General features: G+C 38.7%; 1 protein-coding gene and 1 long non-coding RNA gene across 2 annotated transcripts in view; both read right to left on the bottom strand.

The window, feature by feature from the left end:
* cftr (CF transmembrane conductance regulator) overlaps positions 1 to 17447 on the bottom strand; it is a 62103-nt gene extending 44656 nt beyond the window's left edge. Inside the window, exons 1-5 of the mRNA XM_041996673.1 lie at positions 17140 to 17447; positions 12883 to 12993; positions 6368 to 6479; positions 1229 to 1444; positions 724 to 813 (exon numbers count right to left, since the gene is read on the bottom strand). Coding sequence (XP_041852607.1) covers positions 724 to 813; positions 1229 to 1444; positions 6368 to 6479; positions 12883 to 12993; positions 17140 to 17192 — 582 coding nt within the window. The 5' untranslated portion in view covers positions 17193 to 17447. The remainder of the gene's footprint in view (positions 1 to 723; positions 814 to 1228; positions 1445 to 6367; positions 6480 to 12882; positions 12994 to 17139) is intronic.
* LOC121647342 lies at positions 14000 to 16734 on the bottom strand. Its single transcript, XR_006011830.1, has 2 exons — positions 16662 to 16734; positions 14000 to 14916 (listed from the first exon to the last, which is right to left on the bottom strand). It is a non-coding gene; the product is annotated as an uncharacterized LOC121647342 (long non-coding RNA).

Below are 17447 nucleotides of genomic sequence, written 5' to 3' on the forward strand. Positions count from 1 at the left end.
GGAGTAGGAACACATCCAAAACATGCAGGGCAGTAGGTCCTGAGGACTAGAACAATCCACCATAATCACCAGTGTTGAATCTCACCTGCGCTGTGGATGTAACACCTAGTTCCCACCTTGATATTTTCCCTCATCCACTCACCTGTACCTTTCCTCCTGTCTCAACACACACACACACACACACACACACACACTATTGGGTGAGCCACATCCAAGCCATGTGATAATTATTCCAAAGCGGGTTGCAGAGTGTTTCTACATTCAACGCCTCAGTGAGACTCAAGGCAACACAGTTGACAGCTTACACACACATGCACACCCTCCAGCTACATTGTCATGCATCATCTTTGTTTTCCAACGCTTGCATACAATTACATAACAAATTGCTTATGGACCAACACCTAATTGACTGTGTTTGTCCTCTTTTGTCCTCTCGTTGTAGCTCAGTACAGAAGTACAGAACAACACACTGCTGAGAGTTGGTTAATAAAATGGATTCACTAAAGTCAGTGAGGGTGTGAACTTTCAATCCTTGTGGAAAACTACTGAAGGGTCCCTATGAAGAACCTCACATCTCAGTCAGCTTCATTTCAAGATGAGTAACCAGCATGCAAACATGCATTAACTTTATATTTTATTGCTTACCGTGAATTTCAATTAAAGTTTCTCACACACGTCTTTTTACTGTAGCAACTTTGTTCTGATACAGATTTTTTCTCTCACCTCATCCAGCTTGTTGAGGTGAGCAGACATCAGACTGACGAGCTCACCAGTGCTGATCTTATCCAACACTCCACTGGACAGCTTCAGGGTCTGAAGAAAATCACGTCAGAGGTCAGTTGAAGCACAATGAGAATAAGAAACTCAGACGAAGGGAAGTCAGTGACATAAGGTAAGCTTTGACACCAGGTTGCCATGTCCCAAACAAAGCCTGGGCATTGCCGCTTGCTTGACTTCCACATGTGAGAAGCATTCTGGGAATGTTCAGTCATGCACACCAAACAAGGTGGAAACATTTGGCTGATGAAGTAGCTGTGGAGCACCAGATCTTATAAACAAGGTGAAAAGACTGTTTGACAATTATAACCCAGATGGCTGAAAGCATCCCATATGAGGCAGATTTTACACAAGCATACCATGATATTTTAGAGAAATTTCCTTTCATCCAATGCCAACGATAAATATTAAATAATTTTTAAAAATACATAAAAAGAGAATTTCCTCTTACCTTCTTATATATAAGACTAAAGAGGGCAATGCGTATCTGCATGCCCAGGTGATGCAGGCCAAAGATGGCAGGCTGCAAGAGGATGAAGCGGACTGTGAAGAGAAGACCGAGGCCCAGGGCAAGGTAGTATCCCTGACTTCGTTCTGGAGCATGAAAAGGGTCAAAAGAGGCAATGATGCGACCTGAAAGCTGGGGCTGAACAGCCTTGGAAGCCTCCTGAAACACAGCAGTAACGAAAGGGAAGATTATTTTAACTGGTTCTACCCTAAGTAAAACTGTACCAATCTGGCTTTCAGGTGCCTTTAAAAAAAGTCAAATGTATTTTTAGTTGTATAAATTGGTGAGGAGATCCACTGATTTCTTAAAAAATACAAGAAAAACAAGAAAATACAAGTCTTACAAATTAAATTTAATTTAATTTAATTTAATTTAATTTAATTTAATTAAGAATGACAGAGAAAAAGAATATAAAAAACCAAATTAAAACTAACAGTATTATAGATAAAACTAAAAATACAGCGAAAAACAAGAAATTACAACAGTCTTACATATTAAATCAAATAAGACAATACAAGATAAATCACTTTAAGGGCCAGCATAACAGCGAAAGAAATAATAAATCAAACAAAAAATAAATAAATATGTTGGCTTCTACTGGTATATTTCTCCAAAATTTTCCTGTTTTCTCAGCATCTTATTTACATCCAATAGGCACTCCTGTTGTCAAGACAACCAGCTCTAACTGTACTCATCTAGGCAACGGCTGCTGTCCACACCTTCCCATGAGTCAGAGACAGTGAGTTGGTTTATGACACCACAGTGCGACATGCTTGTGATGTTTTTACATCACTGCACTTGGGCTTTATTGGCTCTCTTCAGCAGAATAACACACTCAATAGGTGCCCTCACAAACACACACACACACCGGCAAGAGTGAAACAGTATTATGTAACAGCAGTGGTCATGATGTGAAACTCCATTTACTAATTGAAATTAGACATTTCCAAGCTGAAGAAAGTACAGATTGTTTCATTTTTATGAGTAGTTGGATGAGGGAAGTGTCTGGCAGCATTTATGATGCCAATGAAACATAATTTTCATCCATCCAACCATCCATCCATCCATCCATCCACCCATCCACCCACCCACCCATCCATCCATCCATCCATCCATATCTGAGGTCGGGTCATGGGGGCACCTGCCTAAGCAGGAAAGCCCATACTTCCCCCCGGCTACTCCTTTCAGCTCATTCACAGGGATCCCAAGGCGTTCCCAGGCCAGTAAAGAACATAGTCTTCCCCGGGGTTTCCGCCCAGTGGGACGTAACCGGAACGCCTGACCAAGGAGGCATCCTAATCAGACCCATCTGGCTTCTCTCGATACGGAGGAGCAGTGATTCTACTCTGAGCCTCTCCTGGATTACCGAGCTTCTCACCCTATTTTTACAGGAGAGCCCGGCCACCCTGCGGAGGAACCTCATTTTTGCTTCTTGTATATCATTCTTCAGTGACTGCCCACAGCTTGTGACCATAGGTGAGTGTAGGAACGTAGATCGACCGGTAAATTGAGAGCTTCGCTATTTTGGCTCAGCTCTTTCTTCACCACAACAGACAGATGCATCACTGCAGATGCTGCACTGATCTGCCTGTTGATCTCATGTTCCATCCTTCTTCCAGTCATTTATCAAGACCCCAAGATACTTGAACTCTTCCACTTGGCGCAGGACCACATTCGAAGAGGACACGCCACCCTTTTCCGGCTGAGGACCACGGTCTCGGAGTTGGAGGTGCCGATTCTCATCCCACAGCCTGATAAAGCCAATAAAACCACATCATCCGCAAAGAGCAGAGCCCCAATCCTGAGACCACCAAACCGGATCCCCTTAAAGTCTCGGCTGCACCTAGAAATTGTGTCCTTAAAAGTTATGAACAGAATTGGTGACAAAGGGCTGCCTTGGCGGAGTCCAACCCTCACTGGAAACAAATCCAGCTTACAGTTGGCAATGTGGACCAAGCTCTGGCACTGGTCATACCAGACAGTTTGCACAAGTTGGTCCAGCACTCTGTGCTCCCAGAGCACCCCCCACAGGACTGCATAGGGGACATGGCCAAACATCTTCTCTAATTCCACAAAGCACATGTAGACTGGTTAGGCAAACTCCCATGCCCTCTCCAAGACCCTGAAGGGAGTGTAAACCTGGTCCACTGTTCCACGACCGGGACGAAAACCACACTTCTCTTCCAAAATCTAAGATTCGACTATCCGACAGACCCTCCTCTCCAGGAACCCTGAGTAGACTTTAGTTGGAAAGCTGAGGAGTGTGATCCCCTGTTGTTGGAGCACACCCTCCGATTCTCCTTCTTGAGGAGGGGGACCACCACCCCAGTCTGCCGGTCCAGAGTCACTGTCATCAACACCTACACAATGCTGCAGAGGCGTTAACCAAGACAGCCCCTGGTGAGACTCCTTCAGCTCGACAGCTGACAGACCACCAGACATTCCCAGCAGAATCTAACAGTATGTTATCATAAATAAAATAACTCAATTTTTAACTAAACTGTCTAATGCGAATATTAATGACTGTAATTATGAACATATTTATTTGCAAAACCCTTGTGTTACATAAATGGGCACATGGGCAGATTTGCCATCAAATGGCTGTAAACATCCCTCAAACATTCCTATAAGAAGAAAATTAAGTTTCTACAGTAACTGCAGTCCAGCGAGGAAATGCCACACCTTTTGGATTGGCAAAGATTTTTGTACTGAAAATTAATTAAATGAGGTCTGTCCTTGATTTTATTGTCGACAGACTTAACAACACAGAAGAAGCTTTATTAAAATCTATGTACTCCCCTTTAGGATCCCGCAGCAGTGCAGAAGGAAAGGAAGATCATCCAATCAGATAGAAGTATAAAGATGAGGCCAATTATCCACAACTTCAGTCTCCCATGCAGTTTTTCGCTTTGTATTTGTGATAAGATTTTTGCAAAAGCACGTCTTTTTTTTTTTTTTCTTCAAATACAGATCTTTTTTACAACCTCTTTCTACAATTTCACAAACTTCTCAGGCAATTTTTTTTTACATGGTGACAAAATTTGATTTACAAATGCAAACTCTGAAATTATTTGCAAACATTAATTTACAACTGGAAAATTTTTATGGCTTTATACTTAGCCCATAAGCCTGTTCTGTTATGTGAGAAGCTCCATAAATTCCAGGTGGATACCTCCACTACCACCTGAATTTATGACTACTTAATAAACAGACAACAATTTGTGAGCCTGAAAGGTTGTGTGTCTAAGGTGGTGGTCAGCAGCACTGGAGCACCACAAGGGACTGTACCCTCACAATTTCTCCTCATACTGTACACTTTATTCTATTCTATTCTATTCTACAGTCATTTAGCAGACGCTTTTATCCAAAGCGACTCACATTTGAGAGTAAGAACAACACAAGCATGAATTCAAACAAGATGGGACGTCATAATTAAGTGATAGTCAGACCGCTTTTGAGTCCAGTTGGACCCAGGTGCTGTCATGTAGTGCTAGTGCAGTGCATATAATTTTTTTTTTTTTTTTTAAGTCATTTTATTTAAATACAAGATCACGATTTCATCACACAATATCAACTTGGGCATAAGTGCACACAGCTTCTTCAGTACTTGGTTGAGCCAAAGAGCTGGACAAATCTTTCTGACTCATTTAGTTAAGCTAAATGTGGAAATGCTCCTTAAACAACTGAGTCTTTAGCTTGCTCTTAAACGTGGATAAGGACTCTGCGGATCGGACGGAGTTTGGTAGCTCGTTCCACCACCGGGGAACAACAGAGGAAAAGAGTCTAGCTACTGATTTTGTGCCACGTTGTGGTGGGAGCACTAGGCGTCTTTCACTGGCAGAGAGTAATTGTCGAGAGGGAGTGTAGCACTGGATTAAGGAGTGAAGGTAGACAGGAGCCGTTTGGGTTATTGTTTTGTAAGCCAGAAGCAGAGCTTTGAATTTGATGCGTGCTGCAACTGGAAGCCAGTGAAGAGCAATTAGCAGCGGAGTGACATGAGCTCTTTTGGGCTGGTTGAAGACCAGACGTGCTGCTGCGTTCTGGATCATCTGCAGAGGTTTAACTGAGCATGCAGGCAGGCCAGCCAGTAAGGAGTTGCAGTAGTCAATGCGTGAAATGACCAGAGCCTGGACCAGGAGCTGGGTTGTGTGTTCAGTCAGGTAGGGTCTGATCCTCCTGATGTTGTAGAGAGCAACTCAGCAAGACCGGGAAACCGAGGCAACATGGTCCTTAAAGGTCAGCTGGTTGTCTACCATGACACCAAGATTCCTGGTAGAAGATGTAGGCACAAGTGTGATAGAGTCAAGCTGCACACTTATCTGTGGATACAAGACTTCCAATACAACTCTGAGTCCTGTCATCTGCAGAAATACTCTGATTCCTCTGCAGTTGTGGGGTGTATCAGTGATGGACAAAAAGCTGAGTACAGTCGATTTGTGAAATAGTGCAGAAACAATCTCCTCATTTTGAACAGAACAAAACAAGATTATTGTTGACTTTGGGAGAAACAGGAGTAAAGAAGGCACTGTTTACATCCTGGGAGAAGAAGTGGAGGTGGTAGAGGACTATAAGTTCCTTGGAGTTCAGCTGGACAACAGATTAGGCTGGAAGTGCAACACAGAAGCACCTACAAGAAGGTACAAAGCAGACTCTGCTTCTTCAGAAAGCTGAGATCATTCAATGTCAGCATCAAAATGCCTAGCACTATTTTTATCTTGGGGCGAGCTGGAGATGATTGAGGACTACAGACACCTGGGTGTTCACCTGAACAACACACTAAACTGGAAATGCAACACTAAGGCTGTTTAGGAAAAAAAAAGAGTGGACATTACTTCTTTAAAAATTGCACAAAGATGTTAAATATCTTCATTAAGTCTGGGCGGAGAAAGCTAAATGACTTGCAGCCAACTACTGAAGAAGAAGCTGCAGAATGTCTTACCTTCCTCTGTGTTTGGTAAAGAAACGATGAATGTTTGTGTAATATTACTTGTCAGGCTCCATTTGTCTGTAATTGTGACTTAGGTTATGCATGTTGTATTCCAGGTTTGCTTTTCTAAAATAAGGACAGACTGAGACACTCACCCCAAAGTAGAGGAGGACACCAAAAAAGGCGAAGGGGCCAAAGAAGCATCGGGCCAGTGCTTTCATCAGCTTGGGCCTGCTTTTGGCTGACGCCACCTCCCTGTCCCATTCTCTGTGGGGTGGGCAGAGTTACAACGCAGTTAAACAGCAGCACACACACACAAGGAGAATAACATCTACCAGCCAAATGCCAGCAAAGTTTGGCCCTGGTTGCTATTTGTCTGCTACCACTTTGACAGCCAACCAGATTTAAGATTCAAGTTATTTTGTTACAGAATAAAAGAATATTACAGAGCATTGATTCATATTTATAATTATAATTTATAATAATCTGATTTCATGTCCTCTAGAAACAATCTTTTTTTTATCAGCATGGGTATTCTGATACAAGGTTAATTGGGTAAAAAATCAGACCGTTTATTTGCAACTACTTTCACAGAAATGTATTATTATACACACACTGTAGTCTGCTGCCCACTTTAGTTTGTTGAGAGAGACTTTTGCTTCTGTCACAGTAAGCAGCATCAAGCTATCCGCTAACCTCATCTAGCTTAATAATACACCAGTGGATAAGGGAAGCGAAGAAGAGAAGGAGCTAGATGAAGGACACAGGAATAGAAAAAGAAAACAAACTGTTGAAACACTCGTGAATAAATCTTTAATTTTTCCAATGAATTTGTCCCTGTGATACAAAATGCAGCAGAGGTAACGATGAATTCATCCATCAGCTCAGTCTGAACATTAAGTACTGAATGAGGAGAACTGCATTTCAATCCCATGGTTCTTATGACATTAAACAGGCAGCATATCCATTTTCAGCCAACAAATTTAACTTTGTAAGACAGCCATGGCATGGTAAAAACCTCTGATGAGACAAAAAAAGAAGAAGAAAACTTTAAATATAAATGGGTCTTCCACACCCTTTGTTTCTAGGGGCCCTAACAATAATCATAATACCAGATAAAGATCAGAGACACTACCATCTTCATGTCTTAGTATAAATGATGAATATATTTAATGAAAGTCATCTTTTGATGGTATAAAATGAAAATAGCTAAACAGCTATTTTACAAAGTAAAAGATTTATTCAACAATAAAGCACCACATCTGTTATATAATTCTGTTATTGCTCCATGACTGACTTATTGCTTTGGAATATAGGGAACAAAAAGTAAAAACATATATTTATCCAGTTTTTATTTTACAAACTTGACAGATTAAATGTTACAATTATTAAAAATTTTATGATCTATTAATGGTTTAATGATTACATTGTTCAGAAGGTTCTATAAAGCTCATCATTTACCATCACTAACCGAAAGATTTAAAAGAAGACAAAGCAATTATCATTCAAAAGGATTAAAGGCAAAAAATTAATCATGCGTTTCTCTGTATGGAGTCAGTTTATGGAAAAAAAAACTAAATCAAATATTTTGTTTTAAAAAGTTAAAGATGCTATGATAAGAAAATGTAATAAAAAGGGTTCATTTTTTTGCCTGTGGTGATGTGAATATAGTAAATGAAATCTAAAAAATAAGTATCTATTTGAAATCAGTAGCATCTTAGCCTAAAACTGCTTTTAGTTCAGTTTTATAATCATTTGTTTGCTAATCTTTTGTGTGAAAGGGGAGATTATATAAGATTTTTCTTCTTTTTGCTCCTTTTCATTCAAATGTTTGATATTTATGTTTGTATTAATTGTTTTGTTTTGTAAAGAATTAAATAAATTTAATTAAATAACAATAATGATGGGTCAAATTTAACTGCAAATTCTTATTTTTAAGCATTTTATTTATTTATTTTTTAATCTAAATGTCATTTTAGCTCCTGCCAGATCATTTCCATCTCATGCCAGAAAAGTTCACAGAGTTGTGGTGAATTAAGGGTGATGGAGGTGCTGACGAAGCATGCTTTACTGAAAGGTAAAGTTCACATTCCCAGAAGCCTTCGCTGTTTGCTGATCAGAATAAATGGGAGTAGAAACACCCACCACTGCTCATTTATCACCCAGTGGGCAGTGGGAAACTTTCTAAAGGTTGACTTTTTAACACCTGTGTATATTAACTGGCTTGTTGGCACCACTCAATGTGATAAGAGCCCCTGGGGTGAGCAAGCAGCAAGGCCAATGTGGGACACTGATACAGTTGTTTGGTGAGATAAAAATTGGGCAGGAAAGGAAAAAAACAATAAAATAATTATTTTTTATATCAAAGATGTTGCATTTTCTTAATGGTACAATAACTGCAAAGGAACAGGTAAGACGAGATGGATGAGATCAACAGAATAATGCAAATAATTTCAGGGTAAACAGTGAATATTAGCAGGTTTCACAAACCAATTATGTAGTCACACTTTCAATAACCTTCAATTATTATTTCATCCAATAATTTTAATGAGGGGAAAGGTGTGGACATACAAGACAGAGGGAGAAAAATAGAAAGTGAGAAAGAAACAGTGGTTTGGAGAAAAGGTAGGATTTGGTGTGAATCATAACTTTGGACATTTGAAAGGAACGGAGACAAAAGGACAAAGATTCAAAGCAAAAAAGGATGAGTTAATGTGGTCCATCATCTCTTGGCTGGCTGTTTGTTGGCACACACAAGTTCGGTTTATGTCTAACCCAGTTTAAATGCCAGCCCATATTTTAAGTTTACTATGAAGTTAGAATGTTCTCTGTCCTTTACTGTAAACACATTTAACCCTCATGTCCTCTTCTGTCAGCTATTCTCAACTTTTTCCGCTATCATCTTGACTGTGTTATAGCTAGTGGCATAAGTTTTTGCAAAAACTGGATAATAAAAAAAAAAAATTAAATCCAGTGTCTTTAATACCCTTTGGTGACCTTAGCAGCCAAAAGTGTCCTAGCAAAAAAAAAAAAAATCTCTAATATCATAACACATCTGCACTTTTTCAGCTTTTTTTTTATCATGAATCATTTAAACAACTTCCATCCTGCACAAACATACCAGTCAGTTATTTTTTAGGATTTTAACCCATTAAATGCCAGTTTGAATATTTGGATGTGTAAAATAAGTTCCTAAAAAACCATCTAAATCAACTTTTAAATAATCAGAAATAATTTCACAGACACACAAAGAAATTACTCTTAGCGTCTCCTTGTCCCATGATTTCATAATATAACTAATTAATAATATAAAAATACAAATTTATAGCAGTTTTTTTTGTGCATGTACATTTTAGCCATGAGGGTCCCCAGAGGGAGTTTGACATTACATAAAAACTACAAATGGAATCAAATAAATGCTGTTGAGTTTTGACACATGTCTAATCACCACCAAAGGCACATCACTTTTAATATTTACAGTGGTGTAAAAAGGTGCTTACACCCTCCTTGATTTTTTTGTGTTGTTTGTGACACTTAAATGTCTCAGATCAAACAAATTTAAATATTAAATAAAGACAATACAAGTAAACACAAAATGCAGTTTTTAAGTGAAGGTTTTCATTACATGGTCCTGTGTGAAAAAGCCCCCTTAAACCTAATAACTGGTTGGGCCACCCTTAGCAGCAACAACTGCAATCAAGCATTTGCAATAACTTGCAATGAGTATTTTACAGCGCTGTGGAGGAATTCTGGCCCACTCATCTTTTCAGATTTTTTTCTAATTCAGCCACATGGAGGGTTTTCAAGCATGTATCGCCTTTTTAAGGTCATGCCACGGCATCTCAATAGGATCCCGGTCAGGATTTTGACCACTCCAAAGTCTTTATTTTGTTTTATCTACAGCCATTGAGAGGTGGACTTGCTGGTGTATTTGGGATCGTTGTCCTGCTGCAGAACCCAAGTAGGTTTCAGCTTGAGGTCATGAACAGATGTTGGGACATTCTCCTTCAGGATTGTTTCATAGACAGCAGAATTCATTGTTCCATTTATCACAGCAAGTCTTCCAGATCCTGAAGCAGCAAAACAGCTCCAGACCATCACACTACCACCACCATATTTTACTGTTGGTATGATGTTCTTTTTCTGAAATGCGGTGTTACTTTTACACCAGATGTCATGGGACACACACCTTCCAAAAAGTTCAACTTTTCTCTCATCAGTCCACAGACTATTTCCCCCAAAGTCTTGGGGATCGTCCAGATGTTTTCTGGCAAAATTGGGACGAGCCTTAATGTTGTTTTTGCTCAGCAGTGGTTTTCATCTTGGAGCTCTGCCATTTTTGCCCAGTCTCTTTGTTGGGGTGGAGTCATGAACACTGACCATAACTGAGGAAAGTGAGGCTTGCAGTTCTTTGGATGCTGTTGTGGGGTCTTTTGGGACCTCTTGGATATTGTGATCCTTGCTCTTGGAGTAATTTTGGTCAGCCAGCCGAGTGAAGGGTCACCATTGTTCCATGTTTTTGCCATTTGTGGATAATGGCTCTCACTAAAATTTTCTGGAGTCCCAAAGTTTTGGAAATGGCTTCATTACCTTTTCCGTACTGATAGATCTCAGTTACTTTCTATCTCGTTTGTTCCTGAATTTTTTGGATCTCGTCATGATGTCTAGCTTTTGAGGATCATTTGGTTTACTTCACTTTATCAGGAAATTGAGCTCAGGTGTGATAAACCACAGTTATGTCTTAACGGGGGGGGGGGGGGGGGATTACTTTTTTTACATGAGGCCATGAAGTTTTGGATTTTTTTCTCCCTTAATATTTTAAACCTTCATTTAAAAACTCCATTTTGTGTTTACTTGTGTTGCCTTTGACTAATATTTAAATTTATTTGATGATCTAAAACATTTAAGTGGGACAAACACTTTCACACCTTTGAAAATAATTAAGTTTTTGTGGTTTTTTATTGTGATGAACGAGGCAGTAATTTAAATATATAAACTCGTGTTTAAAGGGATAAAATCCTAAAACTGATTGAATGTTTGGTATTTTTGAGCAGGACAGAACTTGTTTTATTATGATGAAAAATGATTTATTGAAAAAAAAGAAAGAAAAGAAAAGCTGAAAAAATATTGATGTGTGACATTTTTTTGTGTGGCAGTTTTTGTGTGTTGACACTTGGCCACAAAGGCCACCAGAGGGTACTAAATTTGAGGAGTACACAAGGGTTAAAGGCCATGCACAGTATAATAATCTAAATGCATGAAATCCCACTCATCTCCCATTAAAGATTTCATTATGTGTGGTATTCAGCTGTGCTGTAGTGTTAACATGCTTTTCACCACATGCTTTTTCAATCATTTCCAATAAAAAATAAATAAATAACAGCTGCACACCTGTGCTTTTCCCAATGAGTTAAAATGTCTGCTGTTAGCTGACATTAGCTGCTCCTGTTTGCTGACTTTAAAACAATAAGGAAATAAACACTGTGTAGTAGTTCTTATAAATACAGTTTTGGATTCCAGTTTGTCAGTTGTCTCTCTACACATGTATGTAGGAGGACTAAGCGCCACTTTTTTTTTCAGAGACATTCATTCAGCAGCACAGCACATAAAATCCTGCTGATTGCGGTCAGAACTTTAAGTTATGTTCACGTCAAACTACAAAATGGAAAAAAAGGCAATACCAGAGACACTGAGTCTGGTAGGAAATGGGTTCAAACATAAGTGGAAATACAGTATAGAAGGAAAAAAATAGAGATGTACTATTATGAGCAGCTTCATTCTTCAGGATAGGCTGAACTCTTTATTAGAAGCTTTCTTTTCTCATTTCTTTAAGTAATCGTCAGGAATAGTTCTCCAGGCTTTTTGACAAATTTTCCAAACTTCTTCTTTGGATGTTTTCTGCCATTTGACTCTGTTGCCACTGATTTTCAGGCCAGTTCTTGTGTCATTTGGCATACGTCAGCCTTTTCTCGCTGTTTCACCTCCTTAAACATTAACATCCACCCCTCCATGATGCCCATTTCTGATGAGGCTTCGGTTAATGGATCAACCAATGGGCCACATGCATCTCTTGGGTCATTTCTGGACTTCTTCTGTTGTGTTCTGTATTTCAGGTCTTTTCATTTTCTTAAGGACACGCTGCACACCAGGTGTTTTACCAATGTTATCCTTTTTAAAATTACTGATGCAAAAATATTTCAGACCCATAAAAATTGTGCCATCTTTGCCATTTTTAAGATGCAACTGTATAAATTTGAATTTGTGTCTTTTGACAGACCTAACTGCCAAAGGAAACTATTTAAATAGATCCTCTGCTAAGTTGTCTGTTACATCTATACATATAACATCCCTTGTGTTAAGATACTTTATTTAATGCACGGATGATTCATGGCTCATTGTTAAGTGGTTCAATAAACAAAAAGATTTATTCCTCTGAAAAAGAACAGATTCAATAGACTTTAAACAAATTAAAAAGCAGCCAATGTCTAAAGAAAAACTCTAGAAGAGCCTCAGAAACAACAACTGTTGCTCCAGAGTATTTTAAAATATTATAAGACAGTCTGGCTGCCTGAAAGCAGAATGTGAAGAAATGAGGGGGTGCTAATCTGCTCTTATTATCCACATTTCTGTTAACCTCCTGTCAGCTGAATGATGAGAAAGATGCACAAACCTTTCAAGTCTCTCAGAAAGGGTGTCTGCCAGATCATAAGAGGGTGCCTTGTACACATCTGACAGCTCCAACTTGTTATTGAAGCCCTTCCTCAACAGCGGTGTTATCCACCTGCAATGAAAGTCACACGTTATTCACACACTTGAAAATCAGCTGTTAGAAGAGAGGAAAGGGTTGAGACATATTACTCTGCAAACACAGAAATGGGTTAGAAAATTTAGCATAATAAAGGACTCGGTGTACATACGATAAAACTTCATAGACTACATGCATTAACTGTGCAGAAAGATGATAGTTAAGTTCATCTGGAAGCTATCAGTTTTATTTTAGCTGCAATGCCAGTCGTTCCTGGTTCCACTGGCAGAATATCAGATATTTACAAGTACCTGTTATTTATTGAAATGATGTCACATGGCTGTCTCAGAAAATAAAATTATAGACCTAGCCTCATGGTCCCTTGTCCTGACTAAATATTCGGCTCATGTCAGTAATCATTACTGAAAAACTGGCAACACAAGATCTGGACCTGGCAACCCAACCTTCACCTGACAGATGTTTCTAGCACCGTAGCAAACCTCATGGCCAGTTTGTGCACTTTTCAACAATGTGCCCATTTTAATGCATAGCATCAGAAAGTCTGGCCAGCCTACTCTAACAAAACCTTTTTAACTCATTATCTTTTTAATTATTAAAAATTAAACCAGCTGCTCAGACCAGCCCATGACTGGAGAAACTGTTGCTTTAATGATCCCACAGTGAAAAAATTCTTTTGTTGAATTTAGTTTTTATTTCATCAAGTAGCTGCAAGTAAATTAATCTAAATCCAGATTTTTTTTAAAGTTGACAGTGATAAATAAATTTAAATAAATTCAAATTAATTTTTTGTCACCTTCCCATAATTTCTTTAAGTAAAAGTTATTATTAGTAATTCCAACTAAACACGTGTTCAGTGTACTAGAATAAATTGTTTCCTATCAACTTGTGTTTCAAAGCTACATTCAAATCTATTAAATTGTTAAATTGTTTCTAATTTTAATTAAGTTAATTCTAATTTACGATATTTTTGCCACAATTAGCACTTCTAGTTTTAATAACTTGAATACTCAAAACCACAAAATGCTTTTTAAATGATTTAATACCATTTATCGCTGTTACAGAGCCACTGAGAAAAGTTTCTAAGTTTCTAATAAGTTATAAAAGAAACATCTGTAAAATACAAAGTATCAAAACTGTCACGCTTAAAGTACCAACTGTTTCCACAAGTTATTCACAGAAACCTTGTTGTCAAGTTCTACACACACCTCCTAATGATCCATTAGTCTGAATCAGGTGTTTTGTAACAGGGAAACATTGAAAACCTGCAGGACCCTGACCCCTGAGGACCAGAGCCGGTGATCCCTGCAGTGGAGTAACTGAATAATAACTGAGCTGTTTGTCATCTTTTAACTCCAAGTATCTTTATGCACATGCAACAGACCTGTAACATTCATCATTGAAAAAAATAAAAACCTACAGTTGAAATATCACAGGACCAATCATGAGCAATAACTGATCTGTACCATGTAAACAGCCCCTCAGTTAACGCTGGTTAATATATCATGGCCTATGGTTGTATGTCACTCACAGTCATACTACAGTAACATCTCATCATGCTTGTCTGCTTACAGCGTCCTCTTGAGCTCAATTTGAAACACTGAAGCAGCTTGCTGGTATTTTTTTAAGTGTGGCTCCAAAATTCTTCCATACCAACACTGATTTTGTTCTTCAGTCCAAACACCTTTGATGGAGAAAAGCTGTTTAAAAAGTCCTAATTTTATCTGGGCATCCATAGTCGAGCATCAGTTCCTTCAGAGGAGCTCATAGATTTCTCCACGCATCAGATTTTCAAGCTTGGGCCAGAGATTAAAAGTCGTCTATGATCATCACATCTTTGATCAACTACTGTCCATATTTCCACCATCGCTGTTGATGACTAATGCCCATGGTGCACCTCCGCAGGTTTCCAGATATCATCACCTTCAATGTTCTGGATATCTGATAAAGGTGAAAGAAAAACATGTTGAAGGGAAAGTCAAAGTATATTAACAACATCCAAATATGCTTGGCAATGCAGACTCATTTTAATTCAGAATTTGGTTTTTATTTAAATATCCATTATACTAAAATATTATACTGTAGGTGTGAGTGCAACACAGACGCACACATTTACATCACTACTTGTCTTCTGAAAGAGTCCTGGGTTACACTGCTGCTACGCCAATGTTTTTGATTTTGTGACTTTTCAGTCCCTTTGTTATTTTTCACACATCCATGTTGCAGGTACAGAAAAAACACTGCACTGAGTAAATGTAATGATCAGGTAAAAAAATAAATTAATGAATTCCTTGTCAGTTGAGGAGCATCTCAATGTAGCACCAGCAAGGCTAAACTAACAACGGTGTACTGTGAGCTACCAAATCTTTCACCTCTATATGAGCGCATTAGAGACACTGAATCAATGTGCTGCACACAACTATGCAGTGAAATAAAATGAACATTTTATAAAGTTTAAAGTTACAAAATAATCATTTGAATGGTTGGTAATTATATATAGGAGCCATTAAAATATGAGAACAGTTTCAGAGTTTTACAGGTGCAGGTAATATGAGTTAGGAAATAGTTCAAATGTGTTAAAAGCCCAAAATTTATGTTGCAACTAATTGTCATGTTACAGCACTAAAAGTGTAATCCCCATTTTCACCAAGAGGTACAGATAGTAAATTTAGACTGGGTCATTTAAAATATTGGGCAAAGTGTTAGGTAGCTGTACTACCATGCAAACATCTCAGTGCAGACTGGGGATTCACGAAGTGCGATTCAAGACCTCTGTACCACCCTGACTGCAGAATATATATATGTATGTATACATAAATGTATACAAGAACACATATTTCTGTGTAATAAAGCTTAAGGAAAACATATTCAGATTAAACAAGCTTTTAATCAATTGTTAGTGTTTATTAGTTTGGTGTGATAAGCCAAACTGTTTGGTACTGGGTTGCACTAAACCTTTAAACTATTAAAATTTATGCTGTAATAAACCTTCAAAACTATTGGAAAAAGAGACTTTTAGCTTCTTCAGAATCAGAAGTATTGATCTCCACGGGGAAATTATTTGGTTTAAAGCTTAATGAGCAAATAAATATTAGTAATTTTATTTTGGTGCAATGCAAATTTTCTTTAATATTTTAACTTCTAATAGAGTTTTAAATGTATAACTTTTAAAGAAATAAGAGGTATTTAGTTTGGTGCTGGTTTAGTGGTTGCAGTTTCTGGAAACTGCCACTTCATTTGGGTCTGGAGGACCTGCTGCGCCGGAAATGCAGCTGCGCTTTTACAACCAGCCAGTAGGTGGCACTGTCGCAAAAAAAAAAAAAAAAAAACATTAGGGGGCCTGGAAGTGCGGGTCTGAATCTGCGTGTCTCCAGACCATAGCTCCAGACACGTACTTTTGATTCTCTCAGGCGCTGGCACCCATCAAAATTTCATCAGAAGTGTTTTAGTTTTACGTGTTGTGCAATGTCACGACAGCTAAGTTAGCAAGCATGAGCAGCTATAGGTATCAACCATAACAAATATAACAGCAGCAATTGCTAACAGAACACTCAGCTAGCTTAATTCAAATAAAGAGAACACACAGCTCAGATATGTAACAACTAATTACTTTTTTAAATGTTTCCAGACTAAACAAGCCTGGTTACGTTTTAAAACACTCAAAATAATGTGTAAAGCTTACTTACCGAAGTTAGACAGCTTATGCTCAACTTCAGATGGGTTGCAGGTGTTGCACACATCAGGTCCGCGTTTCTGCATGTGCAGTATGTGTAAGCGCATGCGCAAAATTGCCCAACATGGAGAACTTTAGATATAAGTATTTCAAGTTACATTTAATTAAGTCAAATTCACTAGTTTTAATGAATTTTAACTGTAGACTAAATTTGCACATTAAAATAAAAAAATATAAGGCCTATCTAAATAAAATATTTTGGATCTAAAGAAGGCCAACATCAGTTTTTTCAGTGCACTTTTCCAAATGAGATTCTGGATTCTGTTAATTCTGTCTTTGCAGGACGGGACTCTCTCTCTCTCTCTCTCTCTCTCTCTCTCTCTCTCTCTCTCTCTGTCTGTCTGTCTGTCTTTCGTCGTTCTTTCTTTTTTCTTTAAGAGAGATGCGCGTGCACCTTGCCATCCCAGGAATGAGGACAAAACATGTCTTACCAAAAGACAAATTTGGAGAGGAAGTTCGCATCTTCCACCGGTGACTTCTGCATCCTAAGAGCGCTGCCAGTGTGATCTCTCTCTCTCTGCACCTGAGGGTCCCAGCGCGTCGCTCACATTGGTGTGTCACCCCCCCTCCCGGCGTAGATCCTTTTCCCGTTAACTCAGAGGGGGGTGGGGGGGTTGCCTGCTTTATCCCCCACTTTGTGTGTGTGAGAGCACTGAATGTGATGTCAGTGTCCGGTTAAGTCAGAGCTGAAAGCGCGGTGTAGAACTCTGCCGTGCGTCTCTGCGCGCCTCTCCTCTGG

The sequence above is a fragment of the Melanotaenia boesemani genome, chromosome 10, assembly GCF_017639745.1.
Source record: "Melanotaenia boesemani isolate fMelBoe1 chromosome 10, fMelBoe1.pri, whole genome shotgun sequence".
Classification (NCBI taxonomy): domain Eukaryota; kingdom Metazoa; phylum Chordata; class Actinopteri; order Atheriniformes; family Melanotaeniidae; genus Melanotaenia; species Melanotaenia boesemani.